The 21,715-nt window shown below is 54.4% G+C and overlaps 1 protein-coding gene across 1 annotated transcript; it reads right to left on the bottom strand.

Moving 5' to 3' along the window:
- Positions 1–535: 535 nt before the first annotated feature.
- Slc6a9 (solute carrier family 6 member 9) lies at positions 536–20,837 on the bottom strand. The gene is given in 14 exon segments (XM_051171516.1): positions 536–936; positions 1,038–1,208; positions 3,558–3,658; positions 3,763–3,862; positions 3,976–4,110; positions 4,265–4,502; positions 5,256–5,359; positions 5,443–5,577; positions 5,708–5,840; positions 12,129–12,399; positions 12,983–13,114; positions 13,982–14,138; positions 20,725–20,781; positions 20,784–20,837. Coding segments are annotated over 14 exon segments (1,968 nt in total). The 5' UTR covers positions 20,823–20,837; the 3' UTR covers positions 536–741.
- Between the last annotated feature and the right edge of the window lie 878 nt (positions 20,838–21,715).

Below are 21,715 nucleotides of genomic sequence, written 5' to 3'. Positions count from 1 at the left end.
CCCTCCATAAACAAGAGCTTTGGGCAGGCTGCTGGGTCACACACAGCCTCTGCTGGCTGGGCCTGATAACCAGGGCTGGAACAAAGGGCAGAGACCCTGGAGCAGCCCCTGAGTGAGGTGCAGGCAGGCCTGGAAGACAGACTGGACCCAAGGCTGGGGGCGCGGGGCAACCACAGGCAACACAATGTTTACAAAAATAACTACGCAGATGGACAGGGCTGGGTGGTAGAGACCGACAAGTAACACTGCAACCCCGTGGCCCCGCCCCTTGTGCCGAGGAGAGAGAGAGAGATTTGCCTGGGCGGAGGCTAGGGTCTGTTCTGGGGTCAGGAACACTGGTCATGAGGCTGGAGGAGGGGGTTGCGGCAGCAGAACCTCTTATCCCCTAGTGAAACAGCTCGGGGGCAGAGCGTGAGGGCATCAGAGGCCACACAAAGCCTGGCCTGAGACCTCCCTCCAAAGTGCTTTGAACACTACCACCGCAGGCCCCACCCTGACAGCACTCCTCCTGTGGCTTTCCCACCCCCCACCCCCAGCTGCTGACTTGGCATCTGAAGGACGCGTAAACACTGGGGACATGAGCACAAACGTCTGCACTAGCAGCGGTGGCCAAGGTGACGGCAGCCATCCTGGCCAGGGCCATGACGGGGCAGGCAGCCACACCTGTCCACTGCCTCCCCAGTCTCTGTGGTGGGAGCAAGGGTTGGGTGGGGCCTCTCCCCCTTGCAACAACAACTGTGCTCATATCCGGGAGTCCTGGAGGCGGCTGGAGCCATTGCTGCCCACGATGGGGATCTGGGCCTTGTCCGGGTGCAGTGGCTGGACCTCAAACCCATCTTCAGGGGAGGGGGCTGTAGTGGGGGCATAGCGCCCAGTCCGGTGCTCCAGGAGGGCAGGGCCCCAGTCTCTGCTTGGCTTTGTGGCATTTTTCAAACGCTGTAGGCAAGGGGGCACAGTGAAAAAGAGTGTGTCAGGAGAACCCATGAGCGCAAAGTGTTTCCACTTCACCTGCTGCCCAGTCCGTCTTCGCTCCTCACCTGAAGAAGTGTGTCCCCGTCTGTGCGGCAGAGCTGGAACAGCGCATACAACGGGATGCAGATGACGGACGACAAAGCCATGAGGAAGCCGATGGCCACAGCCCAGCCTGGATACTGGTAGTGGTTGTAGGTGATTGGCCGGTATTGGATCACGGTGAAGATGAGAATGAACTGCAGAGGGGGAGAGGTGGGATGACATGTGAGGCTGGCCAGAGCCCCAGGCTAGCCCTCCCAGCAGCTATGTTTTTGCCAGTGTGCTGAACTGACAGAGAGGAAGCAAGCTGCTGCCACCTTCTCAGCCCTGTGCTGCCTAGTGAGATAACACATTTCTAGCCTTAAACTTCAACTCTGCCAGATGACCTTGCTGGCCTCTTCTTCCTGCCTCCGATGTTCTACAGACCCACCCTCAGCATTCCGGTCAAGCCCTGAGCCAGTGCCACCTCTTTCAGGAAGCCTTTCGGGATTTCCTGCCTCCTAGAAGGCCTCTCCGAGGCATCTGCTTCCCTCTGCACCGCTCATAGTCCTGCGAGCACGGAGGATTACTGCATTAAGCCTGGCTCTAGGGTGCCTTGCGCAATCTCATTTATCTATTTGAGCTGATTTGTGCCAGGAGATGCTCGGATTGGGAAGGCTGCTGAAGAGCAGGCCAGGTGAGGTGCTGCCTCCCTGTGTCTGTGTTAACAGGCGACATTCAGCCTGGAGAGAGCCCAGAGGCTGGAAATGCTGAGTGTCAGGTTCCAAAGAGCTGGGTGAGGTGAACAAAGGAGCTAACAGAAACGGGAGATTCGGCAAGGTGGCCCTGTGGAAGGACTCGACATGCCTCTCAGCCTAGGGGTGTCCTGGAGCTCAACTTCCTCTGGCCTTCCCCACACTGAACCTAGGGCATCCTTCCTGGGACACCATACATGGAGTGTGTGTGTTTCCTGACCTAGCAGTGCCTGGATTGTGTGTGTGTTTGGGTTTTGCTTTTGTTTGAGACAGGGTCTCACTTGGGTCACATTGGCTATCCTGAAACTATATAGACCAGGCTGGCCTCAAATTCAACTACTACCTGCCCCTGCCTCTTGCCTCCCCAGTGCTGGGATTAAATTTGAGCACTACCACACCTGTCTTGACAAAGCCTGATGTATATGAGCATGAACTCCTTCCTTGTCCTTATGGAAGGATGGGTTTGTCAAGAGCTTTCACAGGCACATTAGGCCTCAAAGAAAACACGAGGTACCTCCAGCCTGGCTTTCTGGGCACTGCTTGCTTCAGTCAGTCTCTACTCAGGCCCTTAGTGGGTGACCCCAGGTAACAGAGTGTAGCCTCCTAGCCCTTGGGAGAGAGTGCCCTGGTCCTTGGCCAATGCCATACCCCCAGAGGGCATGGTGCTGGGCAGGGGTTCCAGCCCTCTCTGGCCTCTCAGCCTTGAAAGACTTCCGCTCCTCCTGTTTCAATGCCGGGCCCGTGGCCAGAACTGGTGCCCGTGCCAGGCTCGGGAACATCCCACACCCCATTGTGGTGGAGGCCTCGGTCCTCCGGGGACCTTTTCTCAGAAACATGAGGCAGTGTTGAAGTCTGGTACAGAGCTCTCCATGATGCCAAGGAACCAAGCAAGACACCGGTGACTCTGGGCACTGTCTTGCCACTGCGGGAGCCCAGTGACCGAGTGGGCACACAGACCCTCTCCTTACATAGTGACCACTATACCATCAAACCCTTCCCCTTCTCACTTCACACAAGCAGCAAAATGAGGCAAGTTTTAGCCCACAGGCCATTATTTATCCCACCTCTAGACTGGGCTCCTGTGGCACACTGGGCTGCACCAGGGTTCTTGCCCCAGGGTTCTTGCCCCTTATTAAGTGTGTGGTGGAGGTAGGCCTATTTAACGTCCCTGTGTGTAGAATACGGAGACCAGTGATAACCCAGAGAGCTGTTGCATGAGTTAGTGTGTCACCAGGGTAGAGGAGCAGAGGAAGAGCCCAGCTCCCTTCTTGCAGGGAGTCTTAATACCAGTGCCGTGCTCTGATGACTTTCCCTGCTGCTTGCTCAGGGTTCGCAGAAATGGGGGTGCTCCCTTCAAAGCCATCCAACTTCCTAGCCTTTGGAGGCTTAGGAAATGCACACACACACACACACACACACACACACACACACGGAGCCGACCTAACCCCTAGCCCTGCACCAGCAGGTTCCAGGGCTTCAGAGGAATGCTGCCGCGGTCTCACATGTCCTCCCTGTCTAGGGTCAGCCTCCATGAGTGTCTGGGGGAAAGGGCAGGCAGAAGTCACTCAGTGACTCCCGAGGCCCCTCAAGGCAGCTGGGCAGTGGTGCCAGGGAGCGAGGCTGGGTCCCTGACGTTGTCACAGCTCTGAGCTTGGGTTATCGGCTTCAGCCAAACAGTGGGCTCAGTATCCCTTCCTAAGCCAAGGTCAGGATCTGGCACCTCTGAGGGCGCACACATCTAACTATCCAGGCCTCTTAGATGCCCAAAGAGCCAGAGTTGTAGGCGCAGAGCTACCTGGGAGGGTAACTTACGAAGATGATAGCTGGAGAGACGAAGCGCCAACAGATCTGGAAGAAGAGAGGCGGTGGGAATCCCAGCATCATTTGGATGTCCTGGAAGTAGTTTCGGTGCCCTGGAGAGATGCGGGGGAGGGTGTGTGTCAGCGGCCCAGGAGGACAGACAGAGTGGACCAGTCAGAGACTGAGACGCTCGAGGCCACGGAAGGGCAGCGCTTACCATAGATGTACATGATGGACACGCACATGATGCAGGAGATGACAACCAAGGAGAAGCTGGCTGCATAGTTGTCCATCAGCAGCAGCCAGTAGATGCCTGCCTGTGGGCCAGCAGGCAGGTGAGCCAGGGTGCCACAGACCAGGCTACCCACCCATTCCCAAGTGCCCTGGCAAGTGCAGCCCCCTGCCTTGCCTGCCACATCTCCATTCTTACCTGGCTGGTAAGGGGGATGCCCAGCAAGAAGCCAGCCACAGCCACACCCAAGGTCACGTAGGTCTTTTTCTGCAGAATCCACTCATTCCCCACCTCATCCACGATGGCGGTGACTAGGGTCTCTAGGAGGCAGAACTACAGACACGGCTGTCAGAATAGGGGCCTGCTCTCTGCCTCAGTTTCTCCCACCCAAGCTGCCAGCCAGCTGGACACACACATGCACGCACGCACGCGCACACGCGCGCGCACACACACACACACACACACACACACACACACACACAAATACCTGAGTACCCAGCCCCAGCAAGATGAGCATGAAGAAAAACAGTAGGGACCAGAGTGGGGAGATTGGAAGCAGCGTGAGGGCCTCAGGGTAAGCTACGAAAGCTAGCCCAGGACCATGGTCTGCCACTCGGGACACATCCACACCCAGGTGATTGGCCATGAAGCCTAGGATGGAGAAGATGACGAAGCCAGCATAGACACTGGTAGCACAGTTGGTGATGCTGATGATGACGCTGTCCCTGAGGGAGAGGAAAACGACAGTTTAGGACACTCAGCTTGCTTCCCTTTCCTCAGTTTGGGCCAAGAGAAGACGTGGAGATTGGATATTCTAGAAACAAAAGCACCCCTAACTCCTTTTTCTTTCTGCTCTTCATCTTTTAAAGGCCCCTCAACCACCCATTCCCGTCTCTGGCCAGTGCTTTGCTTTCTACTTTTTAAAAAAGAGATTGCAGCCGGGCGTGGTGGCGCACGCCTTTAATCCCAGCACTCGGGAGGCAGAGGCAGGCGGATCGCTGTGAGTTCAAGGCCAGCCTGGTCTACAAAGTGAGTCCAGGACAGCCAAGGCTACACAGAGAAACCCTGTCTCGAAAAACCAAAAAAAAAAAAAAAAAAAAAAAAAAAAAAAAAAAAAAGAGATTGGTTTATTATGAATACAATATGTGCCTGCATGTACAACTATGCACCAGTAGAGGGCACCAGATCTCATTATAGATGGTTATGAGCCATCATGAAGTTGCTGGGAATTGAACTCGGGACCTCTGGAAGAACAGACAGTGTTCCTAAGCACTGAACCATCTCTCCAGCTCTGCTTTCTACTTTCATGACCCACTTGAGAAGATTCTCAGGGCTTCAAGGTCATGAGTACAGGAGGTTACTGCTAGGTGGCAGGCTGCACCGGAGTCCGGTGGCCCTGTGGATCCAGGGTCAGATGGTGGAGAGTTCGGGACATGGGGGAAGCCTTCAGGCTGGCAATGGGGTGGGGGCCTGCTCACCGGTAGCAGTTGTTGTGGAATTTATTGTAGGATGCCATGGTGATGAGTCCACCCCATGCACAGCCCAGGGAATAGAAGATCTGAGAGGCAGCGTCCCCCCACACCTGCAGAGAGGACGGCCAGTGAGCCATCACAGTCAGATGTGCCCACTCCCTAGTCCCTTTGGGGTCAACCCTCCACATCCCACCTTGGCCTCCAGGATCTTGTCCCACTGTGGGGTCAGGTAGTACATGATACCCGTGAAGGCTCCTTCCAGGGTCACGCCGCGGACAAACAGAATGGTCAGCACCACATAGGGGAACGTGGCCGTGAAGTACACCACCTGGCACAAGACAGGCTCCATGGATTCCCCAGAGCCCTCTCCAACCCTGGCCTTCCCCCCTCCACCCCCCGCAGCCACCCAGAGAGGAGAGGCAGGGTGGGAACCAACCCTGCCTGGGGAGGGTACTTGCTTTCCCTGAAGACTTGACTCCTCGGATGAGGCAGAGGAAGACGACCACCCAGGAGACACCGAGGCAGCCTAGGAGGGGAAGCCGCACCTCCCCAAAGTTTCCAATGTCATCTGACAGCTTCAGCACATACAGCCTGGGAGGAAGAGGGGGAGGGGGAGGTGACTGTCACGGAGGGCCAGCCTCTGCTGCCCAGCAACCAGTTCTCATGATCTATATGCCCCGGGTTGCAAGATCCCAGAAGCCTGCTTGTGGGAGAACGGGAGCTGCTTTGGGGGACCCTGGGACCCTCAAGGGATCAAGCCTGAGCTAGTTGTCTTTCCTAGGTCAGCATGACTCTGGGATCAAGCCTGAGCTAGTTGTCTTTCCTAGGTCAGCATGACTCTGAGTGTCTGCTTTTACGTGCACTCTACACTAGGCAGGCCCACCCATCCCATCAAAAGCACATCCTCCAGGAAGCCTTTAGTCCAGCTCTAGTGAGCTGAGCAGCTAGCAGACAGAGGATGCCACCCTGACTCCTCCCATGTGGGTGTGGCGTCACCTGGAGCCCTGTGCTCTTCAGGCTGTGCTTTTTTTCTTTGGTCAATCACACAGAGTACCAGAGTCCTTGAGGAAGAAGGTAGAGGAGAGCACGTAGGACCATCATGCGTGGGAAGGACACGACAGAGTGGACGGGACTCAGATATGTGTGTGGGTGTGTTTCAAGCCCGGGGGATGAGCCAGGATGAGAGGCTCCCCTGAGAGGATGAGGCTGGGAGTGTGGTGTGCGGATGTGGGTGAAAGGGGCGGTGGGAATAACAGGCCTACAACAGGGCAGGTGGCCAGGAGCTGGCATGACCAGCCTGAGCACGCTGGTTCACTCAGGAGCAGGAAGAGGAGATAGACAAGATAGAAAGGCAGTGGACAGGAAGGGACCCGGTTGTAAGAAGTTGTGAAAGCAAGACTGGAGAATTTTTCAGTTCCTCCCGAAGGCACTAGGAGGCTTTTGTCAGCTGGTTTGCTTAAGGATATTCATGCCTCTCTATGGCTCCAACCAAGCCTTGCAGTGGCTCTCAGAACCCTTATGCTGGCTCCAGGCCCTGCAGGGATCCAGTGTCCCCAGCCCTGCCATTTCTCTGAGCTCCCCTGCTTCTCCCTTCCACTTTGCTCACAGATTTAGCTGCATTAGACTTGGTTTGTCCTCCACCATGTTAGCAGGCTCCTACGCCCAGGACCTTTGTACTTGCCACCGTTGCTGAACTGACTTCTCTTCCCCCACAGAACTATATGCACATGAGGCCTTGGGCCATCCTGACATCCTTTACACATGTGAACAAAGTGCTATGGTCTACACTATATTACTGTATGGGATACAGCAGGACTTGTTTGTGTGACCCCACTTCACTCAGATGGCCACTTCTCAAAGAGGGTCTCTTGAGCAACTTTCAGCCAGCCTCACCCTTCTCTGTGTTCCTCGGCAGCACACACACACACACACACCCTTCCCTTCCTGTATAGCTTGCTACGGAAGGCTTGTTTGCTTTATATGAGACAAGGTCTCACGTCAGCCAGGCTGGTCTTGAACTGTGTAGTCGGCGATGACTTTGCACTTATGATTCTACTGCTCCCTCCACTTAAAAGCTGGGGTTACAGGTGTGTACCACCTTGCAAGATTTTCTGGGGCGCTGAGGATTGAACCACGGGCTTCATGCACACAAGGAAGGCACTGTACCGACTGAGCTATGACCCCAGCCCGTTCTGTGGCTTTTGCCCTCTGTCTTCTCTGATTGCTGGGGTTTTCACTTTTATTTACTTTGTTCATCCCTGGGTGCCTGGCACTGAGAAGACACTCAATACTTGATCTGAAGTGAACGGACACTGTGGCAGATGGGCTGGGAGGCAGAGAGGAGAGAGAGCCCTGATGAACACTCCAGGCTAGGGGTGAGGAGGAGGAGGCAAGATGCTCGGGAGCCCCAGCTTCCTCAGCTGCAGATGGGACCACAGCACCAGCCCCAGACACCTGGGATAACCGGGGAAAGCCGAGCTCCTTTCTTTCCTCTCAGCAGAGGTCCCGTCTGCAGGCTATTCTCCCCCTGCTCAGCATCCTTAGCTGTGCCCACAAACCTCACACAGACAGCTTTAATGAGTCTGGATCTCTGTGGAGCAATGCTGTCAGGCTGGAACTTGGTGTTTGGTTGGCCTGCCCTCCTGACCATCCAAAGTGTATTTCACCTGCCTCCTTTTGGTTTCCTTTGCACGCCTCCCCCCCGCCCTTTTTTTTTTCTTAAACAGTTTTCCTTTTTCCTCCCAGGCCACCCTTCACAGCATGGCCTGCAGGGGGCGCTGTCCGACTCCTCCTCCCTCTGCCCAGTTCTCTCAACTGTCTATCTACATTGGTATCTGAGGCTGGCAGGACCTGGAATCAACAGACAGAGGCGTAAAGTTCAGGGAGCCCCAGAGGCTCCAGGTTCCCTTTGGCATCACTTTCCTGTCTTCTCCCCCACGCAGAAAACAATGTTGTTGGCCCACTGAGATAGACACAGCTGAAGACAATGGACTGGGGCTCTTGGCAGCCTAGGCCAGGCCTTTCTGGGTGTTCTTACGTTAGAACCAGTGCCAGCGAGGTGGGAGCTTCAGAGTAACCGCAGGCTGCCTTGCTTCTACTGAGTCACTTTCCCGCAAGTGCCAACATTCAAGTCAAGAAACCCCCTTTTCGTTTAAAGGATTCAAAAAAAATTTTGCCTAATTACCCATGCAAAAATGACAGCATTTGATGTTATTTTTACTGCAGGAGCCCAGCGTTACTGTGCGGGGCCTGCAGAGCTCAGATGGTTAGCCTGGGAACCGAGGGACGACTCTAGCTTTATTTTAGGTTGTTCCACATTTAGTTCTTTGTTTTGCTTCGGACCATGTGCTTTTGAGATCAAACAGTTAACCCCAGAGCTCTTCGCTGGCGACTTATTTATAAGCTGGCTCTTGACACATGACCTGGCGGGGACTGTTTTGCTTCCCTCCTCTTTCCTCCTTGAGGCTGGGTAGCATAGGTTGGTTCTTAACTTATGATGCTCCTGTTTCAGCCGCCTAGCCCTGAGATTACAGGAGAGTCACCATGCTCAGCTTTTTTTTTTTTTTTTCTTCATGCTTAAAATGTCTCCAGATATTAGGAGGCCCTGTCTCGTAAAGTAAAATAAAATAAAATAAAGGCCAGATGTGACCCATATCTTTAATCTCAACATTTGGGAGGCAAAGGCAGAGACAGGAGGATCTCTGTGAGTTCAAAGCTAGCCTGATTCTACACAGGGAGTTAAGACCAGCCAGAGCTATATAAGACCCTGTCTCAAAAAGAAAAAAAAAAAAAAATCCTAAATTCCAGATATATAGAGATCTTATTTCCTTGAGTTGATAGTAACTGGCTTGAGAGGGGAGAGCCCTCTTCCTGTTTCTCACAGACGCAGACACTTGAGCACATGCTTGTAATCTCTGGAATTTATGGTGCGTTACCACATTTCACCTTTGTGACAATGAGGGTAGAATTATAGCCACCCGGATTTGAAGGGTGAACACCCAAGACTTAGGTAGGTTTGATGGCAGCCCATGAATACCCGGCGGGCCAGTGGCAGAGCCAGGATTGGAGACGTCAGCATGACTATGAAGCTGGCAGGAGACTCTGGGGTGGGTGAGGGTGGAGCTGGGATCAGAGTCCACTGTGTCAGGTGCTGCCTGCCACAGAGGCTTGCAGAGCTGAGCAAGCCTTGCCCTGGGCCCAGAGCTGGCAAGCTGTACTTAGAGGGGCACAGAAGCAAGTCTGGGGAGGGGGTGGGTAGGAGTGGCTCAGAAATCAGCCCCTCCAGGCTCTCTCTTTAAAGGCATTTGTTTGTCTGTTGTCTAATTCTGTTTAGGTGCTGGAGATCAAACCTGGAACCTCAAATGCTAGGCAAGCCCTAGCGCTGAGCCACAACCCCAGCCTTCCTCCATCTACCCTGTAGCCAGCTGTCTTCATTCATAAAATGGTAACTACATCATGCTACTTTCTGGTTTTCTCTTTCTTTCTTTCTTTCTTTCTTTCTTCTTCTTCTTCTTCTTCTTCTTCTTCTTCTTCTTCTTCTTCTTCTTCTTCTTCTTCTTCTTCTTCTTCCTCTTCCTCCTCTTCTTCTTCTTCCTCTTCTTCTTCTTCTTCTGCTGCTGCTGTTTTTCAAGACAGGGTTTGTGTAGCCTTGGATATCCTAGACTTGCCTTGTAGACCAGGCTGGCCTCGAACTCACAGACTCCCACCTGCCTCTGCCTCCCTGAGTGCTGGGATTACTGGCATGCACCACTGCGTCCCAACCCATCGCACCACTTTTCAAAGGAACACTTCAGACTAAGAACACTGGCAGAGCACAACTGGCCTAGGACCGGATGACAGCAGAGCCAGGGCAGGCCTGGCACACACAGCCCAGCCACCTCCAGAGCTGGCTGGATCCTTAGCCTCAGGTTGTCAGTCTCTAAACCTGGAAATAGCTAACAAGATTTACTGAGATTGGCACCTAGTACGGAGTAACCTGCACCCTCCTCTAATCAGTGAGGCCAGGGCAGCTCTCTTCTCCTCTGGTCCTGGGGAATTCAACACAGGGGCTCAGACATGCTAGCCAGATATTCTGCCACTGGATATACACCCACCTGCCCGCTGCCTCCTTCCAGCCAGGAATGTGGATTGCAGGCCTACAATCCCAGCTACCCCAGTGCTTGGGCAGTAGGATCACAAGTTCAAGACCAACCTGGCAACTTCGTGAGCCCTTGTCTCAAAGTAAAAATGTAAAAAGAAGAGTAGGGGTATAGCTCAGGGGTAAGGCACTTGCCTAGCAGGCATCGGGGTAGGGGTGGGGGTGGGGATGGGGGGCAGTATGTTCAATTACCAGCAGAGCGGAGGAAAAAAAAAATCTCTTTACAGGCTCTCCAGGAGGGGGCAGCAGGGAGCCACTGGGGGTAGGAAGCGAGCTGGTTAGGTAGGCGTGGCACAGCCCCAGCTGGGGAGCAGGACCCAGCTGGTCCCTCAGTATGCCTCCCTAGGCCCAGTCTCTGTGAGCTATTCCCCACGGGTTTCATTGGTGAAAGTCTCAGGAGCTTTGCCCCTGAGGCGGGCAGCACTGTAGCATCTGCTTGGGGTGAGGAAGGTAGGCAGGGTTTGTGCTTTTAGAAACTCCAGGGAAGTTCGTGTTCAGTCTGTCCATTTAGGTCAAGCTGTGCAGTGCACATCACGCCCCCAGTGGACAGTGTTACCCAGAGTCCTCTGGTTGGGCGTGAGCTCTGTCTCAGTCTCTTCCTGGTCTCCCCTCTGAAAGTGGCCCGTCCCACGGCTGCATCTTTGGGACTTAGGAGGACCTGCTACAACTTTGGTGCGCCTCTGCCCTTCATCACACAGCAGGGAAAGCTTCCGGCCTCTAGGCTGCCAGTACCATGTGCTGTACTCTGTCCGTCCTTGTTCCTAATCTCGGCCCCAGTTTGCCTCATGGCCTCTGCTCATCTATTGTCGTCATTGCTGACTCCTTTACGTCTCTCTCGCCCATTTCTGGGCAGGTATGATCACCTGTCACCACCTCACAGAACTTACTACTGTCCATTTAGTGCCGCTTCCACACTTCCGTGCCAGAGTGTCCACGCCTGATATACTTAACTAGGGAGCAGAGGCCCGGGACCATCTTACACCTCACAGGCACAGAGGGCCTTTATAGAGCAGATGCCACAGATGTTTGTAGAACAACCAGATGAGGCCTTCCTCCCACATGCAAAGACCCTCTGCCCTGGGACTCTCCACTAAGACACAGGAAGAGTGCCCTCCTGTGCCCTCTCTCTGCTCATTGGGACAAGGTGATTCTGACACCTCCAGCAGCTGCCTCCCATCAGAGGGCCCCAGAGACACTAGTCTCTTTGTCACCTCTGAACGGAATGGGTCTGGCTGTCCTGGCATCCCGGGCCTAGTGAATGTCCATGGTTTCTTTTGTTCTGCACTGTGAAGAGGACGCTTAACTCTTGTTAGCTCTCTGTGAACACAGTGCCCTTTCAGGACCACCCCAGAGCCCACAAGATCTGCCCACCCATGGGGGTCTCAATGGGGTGGGCTCTGCACAGCTAAGACAATAACCTCGGGTCCTCTGGGACCCTCCCTCATGCTGTTCTCCCTAGCATGCTAGCCCTGCTTGCCTTGCCTGGCCTGGCCTCTGGAGACAGAAGATTTCCAGAACCTTCCCCTCTACTGCTATTGTCTAAGGACTCCTAGTCCATCTTCGAGTCTTCACAGCCCTCTGTATGTCCATCATGTCAACCCGCCTCCACCCACTGGGTGGTAGTCAGTGTGTACAGATGACGAAGGCATGGCTGCCGGATGTGGACAGGGAGGTGTCAGGGCTGCTCCCAAGTCCGTCCGTCCCCCCCCGCCCCGCAAGCCGGCGTCTGATGGGAGCCTCACCTCCAATACTCCTCGCTGGGGCTGGTCCTTTGCAGGGTGTAGTTGAACAGATGAGACAGGTTTCCGGACAGGGCAGCGGGCCGGGAGCCATTGGTGAGGTTAGAAGCATCCAGCACACCGGCACAGTCAGGCGTGTTCCAGGGGTTATCGCAGTAAGCCCAGGGCAGCACGTGCGTCATGGAGGAGAAGAAGTAGTAGAAGGCGATGCAGATGACCACGTTGTAGTAGATGCCGATGTACGTGGACACCACCATCATGCCGTAGCCCACGCCTGCGCGGGAGGTGGGGGTGGGGGTGGGGGTGGGGGTAACACCATAAGCTCCACTGAGGGAGGAGCCTCACTCATCTAGGTAAAGGTTAAGGGTTCCTAAAGGCCTAAGGGACAGACTTGATGGAGACCTACAGAAGGGAAGAAGGTTCAGGCCTTGATAAGTGAGGAGGAGGAGGAGGAGGAGGAGGAGGAGGAAGGGGGTTTGTGTATATACGTGGCAGGAGGGAAAGGTGGGGACCAAGTAAATAGGAGTTCCAGCGTGTGTCCATGGCCTTGGCCATTGATGTTGGGCTTGAGGTCAGCACCGAGTCTCATCAGGGGATGTTCATGTTTGTACAGATGGACAAGGCAGCCTCCATGTCTCCGTGTGCGTGTGCGTGTGTGTGTGCGTGTGTGTGCGTGTGTGTGTGCGTGTGTGTGTGCGTGTGTGTGTGTGTACACAAAGAGTGTGTGGGACGAAGAGTGTGTGCATGAACGCACACACGAGTATGTATGTATATATATATATATATATATTATATATATATATATATATATATATATATATATATATATATATGTACACACCCCGCCAGAACCTCACCTTTGAACATGGGGCTGATCCTCCAGACCCCCAGGCAGCCCTGGCTTGCAAACTGGCCGAAGGAAAGCTCCATGAAGAAGAGGGGGATTCCGCAGAAGATCAGCATGATGAAGTAAGGGAACATGAAGGCGCCTGGCATGCAGGGAGAGGCGAGGCTCAGGGTGGGCTTGTGGTAGCCCTCCCTGGGTCTCCTGCTCGGAAGCTACAGAAAAACCTTTGTGCTTCACTAGGCCTGGGATGGCTGTGTGTCAGCACTGAGCAGCACCCTGGGGCTGAGGCACACTTCCCGCCCTGTCTTTGTTTGTTTGTTTTTAAAGATTTATTTATTTATTATTATGTATACAGTGTTTCACCTGCAGGCCAGAAGAGGGCATCAGCTCACATTATAGATGGTTGTGAGCCACCATGTGGTTGCTGGGAACTGAACTCAGGACCTTTGGAAGAGCAGCCAGTGCTCTTAACCTCTGAGCTATCTCTCCAGCCCTACCCGCCACCCCCTCCGCCCTGTCTTTGAAATGTCTTTGACAGAGGCTCCCAGAAGTCTGCTCTGGAGAAAACCCAGACCCTAGAACTGCCATGTTGGGGTAGGATTTGATGGTTTAACCTAATGATCACACATACAGACACACCCACCACCACACCCACCCCCACCACCACCACCACCACCACCAAGGTCCTCAAATATCTCTGTACTATATGGGGAGTAGGCTATTGAAACCTGGAGCACTGAGCTAGGGAACGTAGAAAATTTGACTCTCTGCATTTCTCCTAGCCTTCAAGGAGCAGGCTGGTAGGATCAGGCCCCAAAAAACAGGCTGCCAACGTCTAAGGGTGATCTGCACCTTAGGAAAATCACGCCTAAGCCAGGGCTGGGGTGAAACCAGGGCCAGACGCCAGCTTCCTCCTGGAGTGATATCTGTTCTGGGGAGATAGTGGCCCAAGCCCTGGTGGGTGGGCTTTACCCAAGTGGGTGGTCCCTGCCCTGTGCCCACTGGGTACCTCCCCCGTTGCGATAGCAGAGGTATGGGAAGCGCCAGACATTGCCCAGGCCCACGGCATAGCCCACGCTCGTCAGTACAAACTCGATCTGGTTGCCCCAGTTGCCCCGTGTGAGGTTCTGGTCCTTCTTAGTGGCCTCGCTGGGCACAGCACCATTCTGTAGGAATAGGAAAGAAGCTACCGTCAGCAAAGCATTTGTGTCCCATGTCTGACCCTCTCTGGGTCCCCTCCCCCCAAGTGGTTTTTCTTTGAACCTCCATGTCACCCCCGACATATACCCTGGGCCATCCCCTCTGCTGGCAGGAGTTGAGGGCAGGCCTGGCGGAAGAAAAGGAAGGCGCAGCTGCCAGATGGTGCCCAGCCCTTAGCACCCTATGCCAGGCATATCAGGTGTACCAGCCCACCGGAGGAACTGTTAACAGCAGGAAAAGGGGACACCCAGGAAGGAGCCTGAGCCAAGAGCCCCCCTAACCTTTCTGAAACCTTGCCTTTCCCTCTCAGGCTAAGGACCTAGGAGCAGCTGAGCCCCATACCAAGCAGCCAAGTCAAGCTGCGCACAAAGGGGCCTGTGTCCTGACAGCTACCCCCCACCCGCCGCCTACCGCATCGCCAGGCTAAGCACGCTGCCCATGGGCAGTCGGTGGCTAGACTGCTCCCTAGTTAAAGCTTCTTCCTGGGGGCACATGGTGAGCAGGGCTAGGTGGAAGAGGGGGCTTATGCAGCTAGGCTTGGCCAGACCTGGGCTGGACACTGTGGAGATCAGAGAGGGCCCTGGGGAAGCTGACTTGAGCCACAGCTGGGGACGCTGGGCTGTGAGTTAGGGTAGAGACCAGAGCTGTAGGCACCATGCCAGCCTCTGAGGACAGGCTCTGCTAGAGGAAAGAGAGGTGGTTCCAGGGAAGGGCCTCACTGAATGAGAGGGTGGCCGGCACCAATCCCTGACGGGTACTCTGCCTGCCCATGGGAAGCACTGGGTTAGGCTGTCCAGGACCCGCTGGGGACAAGCCCGTGAGAGTCTCTGCTTCGGATGTAGAACTTCTGGAAGTCTTAGTTTGTGTGCCCCTTCTCCGGGACACTCTTCTCCCAGCTCTCCCCCGTCATGGGTGGGAACCCGCCACAAGCCAGACTTCAGGGGCCCAAGAGTGTCATTAAGGAGGCATAAGGACCCTGGGAGTCACCAGCAGAGAAATACACAGAGAGTGCTTGCACACCAACAACAACTTCCCAGAGCTGAGCTATGACCCTGAGAGGAAAGGACAGGGGTTGCGCCACAGACACTTGGATCAAGGCTGGAGCAGTGTGGCCAGGAGACATGACGCTGACCTGTCGTGTGAAAGCGACAAGTTCAGCAGCCACTCTGGCCAATGATTATAGCAAGATGGCCTGGCACACTTGAGATACTGTCAGACCCTCACATTGGCAGACAAGCCTGAATGGCCTCACGAGGGCCCCCAGTGCCTTTTGAAAAGGAATGGAGGGACTGGAGAGATAGCTCAGTAGTTAAGAGCGCTGCCTGCTCTTCCAAAGGTCCTGAGTTCAATTCCCAGCAACCACATGGTGGCTCATAACCATCTGTAATGTGATATGGTGCCCTCTTCTGGCTTGCAGGAGTACATGCAAGCAGAGCACTGTATACATGATAATAAATAAATCTTTTTTTAAAAAAAGAAAGAAAGAAAAGGAATGGAGACCTAGGTAGCACCCATGCCTGGTGGATGAGCACTTTCTGTGGGGAGGACAGTCCTGCGTATCCAGTTTAACTCAGACATGTAGCCCTTCACGCCCTCAAAGGTGGAAGCACCAGGAATTAGGGAGGGGGACTCATTCCCAGAGCACCAGATGGAACTGGCATGCCAAAGGCACCTGCATTCATTAACCCACTCATTCATTCACCAAATGTCAAGACCCCTACACCATGTGCCAGGCAATGGCAGCTCAGTTGGAAACAAAACAGTGCTAGAAGACATTAATGAACTAAGAGTACACGTTGCCAAGTGTGGTGGTACACGCCTGTGATCCCAGCACTCGGGAGGCAGAGCAGGAAGGTCTCTTGAGTTTGAGGCCAGCCTGGTGTACAGAGCGACAGCCAGGGCTACTACACACAGAGAAAACCCTGTCTTGGGGAGGGAAAAGGAAAACACACATCACCTTACATGCAACTTTCGTATAATCACAAAACAGACTTCCTCAAAGCTCTGAAAGTATGTAAGGAAAGAAAAAAAAAGGGGGGGGGGGAGGCAGGGTGAGGTCTAGGCAAGGCATGATGGAGAAGAAACATAGGGGCACGCTGTGCTCTGGGAGGCCGTGGTAGCAGCCCTCTGTGACACACCCCTATAGAACACTGCATCAGCACCTCTAGTGGTCTTTCTGTGGGGCAGGTGCATCCATACCACAGGGCCATGTTTTGAAGGGCATGAGGCCTGTTTAGGGCCGTGTATCTTGCACCCAAACAAATATCAGCCACATCGGGCTCCTGTCTGTTGGCCCCACAATAACACTTTTATTCTGTCCCAGGCTTGTTTACTTAGGAGCACAATGCAGGACTGTGGCAGCTCCACAGCCCATGGGTCGGGTCACAGGACAGTAGTTCCAGCTGTAGAAGGGACAACTGAGGGTTCAAGATGGCCCCAAAGGCAGGGAAGGGACAAGGCCCCCAACTCCAAAGCTTAATGTTTAAACATCTCTCCTGACTCAGGGCCACCAGGAACAGCCTCCTGGCCTCTCCAACCAAGTACATCAGGGCCTTATTTGAATCCCTAAATTCTACTCTCTCCCTGCCAGAGGGGGACAGAAGAGGAACGGAGTGGGGGTGGTAAAGTCCCCAGCCACGTGCCATAGGCTCCTCATAGTCCTCAAATGCTAGGGTTTAGCTAACGAGACAAATACCACGGAGCCGTACACCAGTGAGCCGTGTGCTAACTGATGCAGCCGAGCACACAATGAGGGAAGCTGACGCCCCAGGATAGGAGCTAGACTAGGGCCTGTCACTAGGCACTGGCAAGAACTTATTGATGAAATTAGGGCTGCCTCAAGATGGGGTGCTCTTCTCCTGTCCAGACCAATGGCACAGTGGTGCTAATGTGGGGAACCTCACTCATCACTGGCCCCGGACTTCTCCATTTTGGGTAGATCTTAACTTAAGTAGCTAGATGTTCCACATCCTCAGTCAACAGAGGAAGCCCACTTTTCTATGGGGGCTTTTTGAGTGTTCCAAATCTGTACTTTGTCCAGCGCTCCTCTGGAGTACCCTCCACGTCCCAGCCAGTCACTCCAGGGAAGGGCTCACTCACTCTTACGTGTGTGTGTGTGTGTGTGTGTGTGTGTGTGTGAGTGTGTGAGTATGTATGTGTGATGTGTGTGTGTGTGTGTGTGTGTGTGTGTGTGTGTGTGTGTGTGTGTGTGTACTGAACCTAGAGCTTCATGAATGCTTGGCAAACTCTTTGCCACAGGGTAAGCCCAGCTCCTCCACATTTTCTATGCTGCACAGCTTCTTGCTCTCCTTGCATCATCATTCCTATTTTTAATATTTTTTTAGGCCCTTGTTTTTCTTGACCTGCTTCATCACTAATATTAACCATTCCATTGGCTCTGAAATGCCTACAAAAAACCCCATACCCCGCTTTGTGCTCACAATCTGACCTCAGCTGTCAGCCTGGCTGCCTAAGAACTTGGATGGGCTGAGTTCCAGTCTTATCTGGCCCACCACACGTCACCCTGGCTGCCCGTTGATGCCCTTCCTCCCTCCTGCCTCCTCATACCCTAGTGGGGATGAGAGTGAAACCACTGGAGACTCTCCTTGCAACCTGGCACACAGGTCCCTCTGACTCTCCTGTCTGTGCCCTGCCACTGCTCCTGGCCTGAGTGGGTGGTTCTTTAGGAAAGGGTGCCTTGCCAGGTACCTAAGCTCTCTTAGGCTGGGCAGAATGCACTGAGCGCTTTCTTCCCACAGCTGAGTGGGCACACCTGACTGGTACCGTGTGTACACACACGCATATGCATGCACACACATACTCCTCAGAAGAGCCCTGGCTCACAGAGCTGGCCACGGAAGGTTGAAGCATTCATCAGGACTGTGATCTTTGTTAGGTTAACAACCCCCCACCCCCACCCCAACCCTGTCTGCACCTGGCTGGCTGAACCCTGCTAAGCCAAGTTGATTATGCAAGTCCTTTGCATAGACCTCTGTTTGCTGGGATCACAATCTCCCTCTCTGTGCCCCCCCGGGGGAGGGGCTTGGCCAAGATAGTATGTGTAAGGTCAGAACCTAGGTAGTCTAGAACCTGCTCCTGAGCAGCCTGGGCAAGTCCCTTCCATCACAGGTACCTCAGTGTGCCTACCTAGGGAACCGAGGACAGACTGCGTGCCTGCTGTAGGCTCTACCAGTGCTCCTTGGCTCTACCCCACCTGCACTTCAGCTATTTCTTTAAAATAAAACAGACTCTAAAATTTTGATTAATGCTATTATAGTGTGTGAGTGCCTGGAGAACGTCAGAGGAGAACCCTTCAGGAATTGGTTCTCCTTCCCACTGTGAGATCCCCAGATCAAGCTCAAGTCCTTACACTTTGTGCAGCGAGTGTTTTTACACAACTCAATGATTTCTATCTCCCCACCACTACCTCCCTTTGGTGCCCACCAGCTTTCTAGAGTTTTTTGTTTTTTTTTTTTTAAAGCTTTCACTCTGTAGCCCAGGTTAGCCTCCAACTCACAGTGAACCTGTGAAACTGCCTTGGTCTCCTGAGTGTTAGGATTACAGGTGTGAGCCACTCCACCTGGCTTTAGGGGGAAGAAGAGGTTTTATGTGAAAGCCTAAAATAGCATCCAGGAATGGCAGGCAGGCCCAGCTCTGATGTAACCCCAGCAGCCCACATGAGGCAGCAGCCCCTCATTTCTTCCTCATATGGACACAGAAACCCAGCCCCAGAACCCAAATTACACCCCTGCCCTGGCTGGGGACTCCCCCCCTCCCAGGTCAGCGTTCAGTGTGTATTTTTGTGAATTGTGAACTCACACCCCCCCCCTCCCCCATCCCCCTCCCGCCCCCTACCTGCCCTCTGTGGATAGGGATGAACTCTGGAGCTGCCCTGGCAGGCTGGCTCCGCTGGGACCCGGCAGGCTTCTTGTTCGGGACTCTCTGGCCCCAGGCTTTGCTCATGGGATGAAATCAGTCCAAGACAAACGCAGTGGAGGGGAGACGGCAAGACCTCACATCCCAGACTGACTTGGAACCGAATCAGATCACAGGCAACTTGCTCGGAGCCCCAGTGCAGAAATAAGGCAGGGCAGGCCAGAGCAGCTGTTATAGACAATGCTGCCTCAGAAGACCCCGAGTCACCCCCCGAGCCACCCGTCTGCTTTTGTCTTCCTGTATGCTCTCCTGACATCGGGGAACGGGGTGGCTCTCAAGCTGCGGCCCCATGCAGCCACAGGCTGACAACCTTCAGCTGCAGGATGTCAAGTGGGACCAGAGGCACTCAACCACAGGCCTGATCTCTGGCCTCAGCAACCTAGGTGTGAGACAGCAGGAGGCTGGAGAGACGGAGGGCAGGGAGCAGGGTTCAGAAATGGTAACACCTGGCCCATCCTATATGAACCCTGGGGTCCTAAATGCATTCCACTTCAAGGAAACGCTCCAAACAATGCTAGGCCCCTCCCAGGACCTTTTCCAGGTGCCTGCAGAGTCCAGGCCCTCATATGGCAGCTAAGAGAGGCAGGGATATACCTGGTACCGGCTCATTACAGAGCCCTGATCGACAGAGAGTGACCTGCCAATTTTATAGGCAGCAGACAGAAGACACCGGCACCCTAGGCATGCCAGGCTTTGCTCCAGGTCCTGGCGAGAGTGATGGAGATTGCTGGGTGGGCCCTGGGCCCTGCCCATTCCCTCACCTTCCTTCCTGGAGAAGCCTGGCAGCCTACAAGACTGGGCCGAGGCAGCTGTGGGCAGCTTCTGCCTCATCAGTTGGCAGCAGGATGGTACTCTGGGAAGTGGCCCTGGTTCCTTGGCTCTAAGCAATCCTTAAGTTTGAGAACAGCCTACATAAAGCGTCTTCCAAAACCAGCCCACATGGCCTCAGAGGACATTCCTTCTCTTGCCTTCAGAAGGTCAAGTCAGGATGTCCTACACGCCCCTCAACCTCACCACCATCAGCCGTCCTGTGCAGTGCCCATCCTCAGCTTCAAAAGCTGAGGCTGCACCGCTCCCACCCTGTGTGGGCACTTGCCCCGAACACTGGCAAATGCTCCAAAGGGTCTCTCCTCCTAGCAGGACCTTCTGCCTGTCCCCTTCCCCCAGCTCTCACCACTGAGCCCCTGTACCACACTCCTTGTCCCCCCCCCCCACACACACACACCCTCTCTCCCCATAGGAGTAACTGCCGTGGCACAGACAATGGGGCTGTATTGATTAGCACAATTCCTGGGCACCTCCGGCCCGTCTCCCCGGGAGCTGGGACAATGCAGCTTTGAAACTCTGAGGAGATTCTCAGCAGGTCTTTGGGCTGGGGGAGCCCTAACACCCCCACTTGCCTCCCTCATACCCCCACCACGCAGCTAACTCTTCCTGCACTCCCTTAGCAGTCACAACTTTCTGGGTCACTTTGGCTGGTGTCTGTCTCATTCACAGGCTGTGCCTGTCCCTCCTGGCACTGACCACTTACTTAGTCCCCTGCCCCACCACCAGCCTAGCCACCAAGCCTGCCTGGCACCAGGGAAGGGGGCCTTGATCTTCTGGAAGGTGACTGACCTGTTCTGGGGAAGAAGTAGCCACAGGTCCGTGAGCGGCAGCCATCCCGAGACCAGCACTCGCGGCCGGTGTGCGGCACGCGTGTCTCCACCGCTCATTCACACCTCTGCCAGCTCCAGCGTGACACTGACGACACATCCCCTGCCTCTCCCACTGCCGAGCTGGGCTGCGTCAATTACTTTCACCTCATCTCCTCCCGAAGCTCTGCCTACCCCCTCCCTGGCCCTCCTCCTCTGGCCAGTCCTGATGCAGCCCGGGTGCGGGTGCTCTGGAGCTGGAGAATGAAGCATGGGGTTGTTGTGCCGTCCCCTTGTTTTCAGCAAGTTACAAGAACAACACACACACACACACACACACACACACACACACACACACAATGAGCATAAGACAGGGCAATGGGATGGCTTGTCCCTTCAAAGAGCTGGCCTCCAGAGCTGAGCCTGCAAGCTGGGCACCAGTGGGACACTAGAAGGGTAGGTGGCTATAGATGAGTGATAGGCTTCGTCCCCCGTAGGTATACTGATGGTGTTGGGACAGGAAAGTGGAGGGTGCAGTCCACAGCAAACAAACAGTATTTTGAGTGAGTGAGTAGTGTAAGCTAGGAGATACAAGGTCCTACGCCTGCACCTGTTTCTGGTTAACGGAGGATTTCCCAACCAACCAAGATGATGGGGTGTCTCCGTAGTAGTGACTGGGCCATTGCCTGTCGTCTTAAGATCAAGACAGTGGTTACTACGAAGTCCAGACAACACGAGGCAGGTGAGGAATACGGACCTGTAGGGTCTGAGCTGCGTCACCTGGCATCTGAGGAGTAGGCTGGGTGATTCCAGCAGTGTCTCATGACTGTGGTGGACGTTGGTCCCCACCTGACCTGTATGCCCAGTTCTGTGTTAGAAGGTGGCGACCGTGTGCCATATTCAGTTCTGTGAATCGGCCTCCATTGAGTGACCCATGCAACCGGTCTTCTCTGAGGCCACACTCATTGGTCAGA

This window comes from Acomys russatus, chromosome 29, assembly GCF_903995435.1.
Source record: "Acomys russatus chromosome 29, mAcoRus1.1, whole genome shotgun sequence".
Lineage (NCBI taxonomy): Eukaryota > Metazoa > Chordata > Mammalia > Rodentia > Muridae > Acomys > Acomys russatus.
The sequence above is the reverse complement of the archived record's forward strand: the minus strand, read 5'-3'. Positions and strand labels throughout refer to the sequence as shown.